At 37.1% G+C, this 5,602-nt stretch overlaps 1 protein-coding gene across 1 annotated transcript; it reads left to right on the forward strand.

The window, feature by feature from the left end:
* The first annotated feature begins 899 nt into the window (after nucleotides 1-899).
* On the forward strand, nucleotides 900-4,562 carry LOC111410584 (4-coumarate--CoA ligase 2-like). Its single transcript, XM_023040999.1, has 6 exons — nucleotides 900-2,138; nucleotides 3,141-3,339; nucleotides 3,601-3,746; nucleotides 3,830-3,897; nucleotides 3,999-4,101; nucleotides 4,227-4,562. Exons 1-6 carry the CDS (start codon nucleotides 1,065-1,067, stop codon nucleotides 4,347-4,349), a joined length of 1,713 nt encoding a protein of 570 aa, XP_022896767.1. The 5' UTR covers nucleotides 900-1,064; the 3' UTR covers nucleotides 4,350-4,562.
* The last annotated feature ends 1,040 nt before the right edge of the window (nucleotides 4,563-5,602 follow it).

Consider the following 5,602-nt stretch of genomic DNA (forward strand, 5'->3'; position numbering starts at 1 on the left):
GGCACAATCAATCCTCAATTTGTCGCATTAGTATTAAGTTGATTCTGAAAGTTAAAAAGAAGTTAATTTCTCATCATTTATTAGGAGTGGTAACGGTTCAGGTTGCTCACAGGCTCGACGGGACAGCTCCTTTGGGCTCTATCAAATGGACGATCGCGCTTGGACTTTGCCAAGCAAGTTGGTCTGGCCTGACTTGTATGCCCCTGTAACAAGTTGTAAAAATGCAACCATTGGCACATTGTCATGTTAAAAAAGCATACAGCATTCAAAAACTATTTTTTGAAAATTATAATTGTTTTGGTATTGAAAATATACATATAGGTTGAACCAAGCTCTGCCCGTGAAAATTTGGGTCCAAGTGTCCAAACCACCCAAGCTTGTCTATCAAAATTAAATATCACAAATTTCTAACAAGAGTAGCTTGATCGATATCAATCAAATCGTTTGCAGGTGCATAAATTGCTTGAATAGAAATTATGGGCATTTCTTCTTTTTTTAACTTATGATCATGCTTAGAAATTAATTGAGATATATTTTTTCATTGTGATTATATGACAGTTTAACGAAAATTTGAATAGTTTCTGCGCACTAGAAACTGGTAGCATGATTATGATGAAAAAACTAAAACCAATAAACTTCTTTCAAAGATTTAGGACTAACTTGAAACTATAAAATAAATTGGGACCAATATTGAAATTTTCCCAAAAGGAAAAAATGTGTTAGGTGAGCTAGATGGCTGATGAGATCTATGAGAAAAGGGTTGATGAAGACGTTTAACTTCATCTCTCAATACTGGACAGCAGCTACCCCCTCGTACCCCCCACTCACCCTAACCCCTTTACACTCCCATTTTCCTACCTAACACCCATTTGTCCATGTATTTATTTCACTTGCTTTTCTTTGCAAAGCCGCCTGTTCTTGTATTCTTCTTTTGGTGTCACCCTCTTGAAACTCTACCGGTTAATCTTCACAATCATACATTTTAAAACATACAATTTAATATCTATCCACAATCCAAGAAATCAAAACTTTTTGTGCAAAGATTTTGAGTTTGATCAAGAAACATGTTATCAGTAGCTTCTGTTGAAACCCAAAATTCAGAGCTTTCTTCTATAGCTTCGCCTCAAAAACCACAAATCCAATCTTCTGACGAAACCCATGTTTTCATTTCAAAACTGCCCCAAATCCCCATTTCAAATCATCTTCCCCTCCACACTTACTGTTTTGAGAATCTTGCACAGTATCCAGAAAGACCATGCCTTATAGTGGGCAGCACTGGAAAAACATACTCTTTTTCAGAAACCCACCTCTTATGTCAGAAAACCGCCGCCGGTCTGTCCAACCTCGGCGTGAAAAAGGGAGATGTGATTATGGTTCTGTTACAAAACTGTCCTGAATTTGTTTTTACTTTCATTGGGGCGTCAATGATCGGTGCCATCACCACTACGGCCAATCCGTTCTATACAAGTTCAGAAGTTTTCAAGCAACTTGGTGCGTCTAAAGCTAAACTGATCATAACTCAATCTCAGTACGTCGATAAGTTGAGGGATCCAGGACAGAATAACCCGAAAGTCGGCGAAGATTTCACTGTAATCACCATTGATGACCCGCCGGAGAATTGCTTGCATTTCTCAGTACTTTCTGAAGCAAATGAGAATGATATTCCATCAATTTCTATTGATCCAAATGACCCGGTCGCGCTTCCATTTTCATCTGGCACCACGGGTTTACCAAAAGGTGTGATCTTGACTCACAAGAGCTTGATCACGAGTGTGGCACAGCAAGTGGATGGGGAGAATCCCAATTTATACTTGAAATCAGATGATGTGGTTCTCTGTGTTCTGCCATTGTTTCACATTTATTCATTAAATTCAGTGCTTTTATGCTCTCTTAGAGCCGGCGCCGGTGTTCTGCTGATGCAAAAATTCGAGATTGGGTCTTTCTTGGAACTGATACAGAGGCACCGTGTATCGGTGGCGGCGGTGGTGCCGCCGCTCGTCCTAGCTTTGGCTAAGAATCCAATGGTGGATAAGTTCGACTTGAGTTCAATTCGTGTGGTGCTCTCTGGGGCCGCCCCGCTGGGGAAGGAGCTCGAAGCCGCCCTTAGAAACCGAGTCCCACAAGCCATTTTCGGTCAGGTATCAGAACCAACACCACCATTTTCTTCAACTAATTTTTCATGTCACTTTAATGTAAGACATGTCATGTTTCTTTCATGCACCACAAATTGGGCTACAAAAATAAAAAGGAAAAAACTACTTTCATAATCAAGTGGAGTGCTGGGCCGGCGTGGTACTTAAAGAGAGGCAGGCACAATTTCATACATATTTATTTATTTATGTACACATAAAGCCACTTGTCGAGGTTAAAAATAGGGAAATAAAAAGACAGATTGATATGTCAGAAAATGATTTGATAATTTTATTTTAATTTTTTAAATTGTTCAATCATATATCGACACGTATTCCATCTAAATCTGGGCTTAACATGATTATACGTAGAGAGAGAAGATTTGAAAATGAGGCAAATCCCGGGTTGTTGGATGGGCCCACCTTGACACTTTTAGGTCACTGAACAGGGTCAACGAGTAGATTAATCCATACTTTTATATGGCAAGCGGTCCAAATAATAATTATTATTATTATTATTTTTTTAAATAAGCATTTCTAGGAGATATTGTCATTAATTAAAATCGAAATTTTAACCAACATTAAACTTAATAATTGATTTTGATATTCACAATTTTTTAACCGCTCATTTTATCAATTTTTTAAAAAATTTATTAAAAATCTGATTTTAATCTGCACCAAAGAAGATCTAAATTTGGAAAAAAAAAAAATGTATTTATCTTTGCGGTTTCTCGTACCTTGCATTAGATACGGATGAGATTTCTACATGGTTTTGAGATCCCATAAACCTTGATGTGCGAGTGTTCGAGTTTTCTTTCAGAGTCGTCGTAAATAGGCTAAACATTATTCTCGATCCAATTCAATTTTACAATCTACAAGGGCAAACCAGTATGATCCACACATTTAAAAGAGTTTGTTTGGCCACAGTTGACCTATGTCTGTTTCTTACAGCCCATCCAAGATGACGGTGTATCAATTTTTCGGCCATTTAAAACTTTTTGTTGGATGTAGGGCTACGGCATGACGGAGGCTGGTCCGGTCTTATCAATGTCCCCGGCATTCGCCAAGCAACCAATATTGACTAAATCTGGTTCATGTGGCAATGTCGTTAGGAATGCCGAACTCAAGGTGGTTGATCCTGAATCCGGTACCTCCCTTCCTCGTAACCAGCCAGGAGAAATTTGCATCCGCGGGCCTCAAATCATGAAAGGTAGTTGTGTACAACATGTTCAATGAGTAATACTATTTGCAGTCATTCACTATCGTAGTCGACTTATGTAGTATATACATGACGGTTAGTAATTTGATACTTTAATATAGTCGTTTTTTATTATCTTACGTAGCAAATCACTAATTGCCATATATACGACACGTGAGACGACTGCACATAACATTATTCATATTTAATTAGTTAGTGGTTATTCTTTTTATTTGAAACAAAATATTGAAATTTTGTATTATGTGGTTGTAGGGTATTTGAATGATGCTGAGGCCACTGCCAACACCATTGATGTCGACGGCTGGCTCCATACCGGTGATATTGGTTATGTGGACGATGATGACAATGTTTTTATTGTGGACCGAGTGAAAGAACTCATTAAATTCAAAGGCTTCCAAGTATGTTCCTACTCTTACATTTTTGGCATAATTTTTGTATTCCACTCGTACTTGTGCTTAATGCTCGTAACGAACATTTACAGGTGCCACCAGCCGAGCTCGAGGCTCTTCTTATTAGCCACCCGAACATCGCCGACGCTGCAGTCGTACCGTAAGTTCATATTTACATAAATCTTTGTTCAAAGCTTTTGAATTCTTGTAACAACAAAGCAAAGAAAGGAATAATATGATGTGGATATGGACTCAAAACAGGCAAAAGGACGAGGCTGCGGGTGAAGTTCCCGTGGCATTTGTGGTTCGATCGAATGGGTTCGAACTTACAGAAGAAGCTGTCAAAGAATTCATTGCAAAACAGGTATACATATTTTGGTGGAAAATGGGGCTCAAACAAGGGCATAGTAAAATGCTATCGTGGTAACATTCCCACGTGCATTATTAGCCTCGATAACTAACGACACAAATGTGTATTTTATTTGGCAGGTGGTTTTTTACAAGAAATTGCATAAAGTGTACTTTATACATGCAATTCCCAAGTCTCCCGCTGGTAAAATTTTGAGGAAAGATCTTAGAGCAAAACTCGCTACAACCACAACATCATCGTAATTACATATAAATCTCGTAGTTTAAGTCAATTATGTTTTTCAAGTATTCTACGCCTTTTATGATGGTATCATGTGTTTATTGACATAAACCACATTGTTTAAACAACTTTATTTTGTAATTTGCTTCTTTACCACGTTGCTTGAATTGTAATATTGTCAGAATTTTCTATCAATAATTGAATGTACTTCTCTATAAAAATTATATTTATAATCATATTATGTTCTATTTAATTTGATATACGGTACCAAACATGTGGTCGGAACAGATTCTACATCCATTTGCTATTTTTTAGCTTGAAAATCAAAGATTACGTGTTTCTTAATATTAAGAACCTGCTACGTGTACAGAGCGGGACTTCCCATAAGCTGTACAGACAACACACAAGGCTAGAGGTCAATTTTTTTTTTTTGCAATTTTTTATCACCCATGGGTCTCGAGTTGGACCGACCTCATGTGTCTCTTCTGGATGTGTACAAATGGTTTTCCCCTAATATTAATGTAGTAAACTTCCCACCAAGATAGTAGGCAAATTAATTATCAATTATTTATTAATATATATATATAAAGGTTGAATCCCAACCTTGAAGGCCTCCACAAGGGACGTAAATAACGGGATGTGTCCCAACAGATCAGGAAACAAAAGTTGTCTGTACACTGCGCCTATAAAGAATCCAATTCCATGTCTTAGGAATCAAACTCCCATACTACAGCTGTCATCAAAACATGAGATAATCTCACTCCTATTCTATGCACCACTGAGCTATGTCCTGGAAAGCAAGGTTTGATGCTTCAAGAAAGATATATATTTTAGATTTTATTATTTTAAAATTTGAAGTCAACATATTATGAAGCATTTCCTGTTTTTACACGATAGTCCCGCGATATTCACAGCTCATTCACGTGTATTGCTCATAATGAGTAATTGTCACCGAACAACCACAGATTAAATAAATTCAATCCTCAATAAATTAATGCAGATTTTTTGATAGATAAAATTTTACTCTATGCAGTTTACCTCGAAAAATTCTGCCCTATCCTTTGCCCTCGTATCAATCATGACCCTTTGCCTTCTTAACGAACAAAATTTACAGCATGTTTGGAAGGGATTTTTTACTCCAAAAATTTGATTTTTTTATCATTATTTCACTATTTCAGCCATAGTTTTTGACTTCTTCTTTTACAGGTAGACCTCACTTTTCTTCTAACAGACAAAAAATTAATTATCAAAATCCCTCCCAAATTGGACCTTAGTT

The sequence above is a fragment of the Olea europaea genome, chromosome 15 (assembly GCF_002742605.1).
Source record: "Olea europaea var. sylvestris chromosome 15, O_europaea_v1, whole genome shotgun sequence".
Classification (NCBI taxonomy): Eukaryota; Viridiplantae; Streptophyta; class Magnoliopsida; order Lamiales; family Oleaceae; genus Olea; species Olea europaea.

Bases quoted from the DNA above. Each gene is read 5' to 3' on its own strand.
- LOC111410584 (XM_023040999.1), top strand. From the start codon at position 1,065: ATGTTATCAGTAGCTTCTGTTGAAACCCAAAATTCAGAGCTTTCTTCT. The intron at 3,747-3,829 runs GTATGTTCCTAC...GAACATTTACAG, and splicing joins TTAAATTCAAAGGCTTCCAA to GTGCCACCAGCCGAGCTCGA. The intron at 4,102-4,226 runs GTATACATATTT...TTTATTTGGCAG, and splicing joins AAGAATTCATTGCAAAACAG to GTGGTTTTTTACAAGAAATT.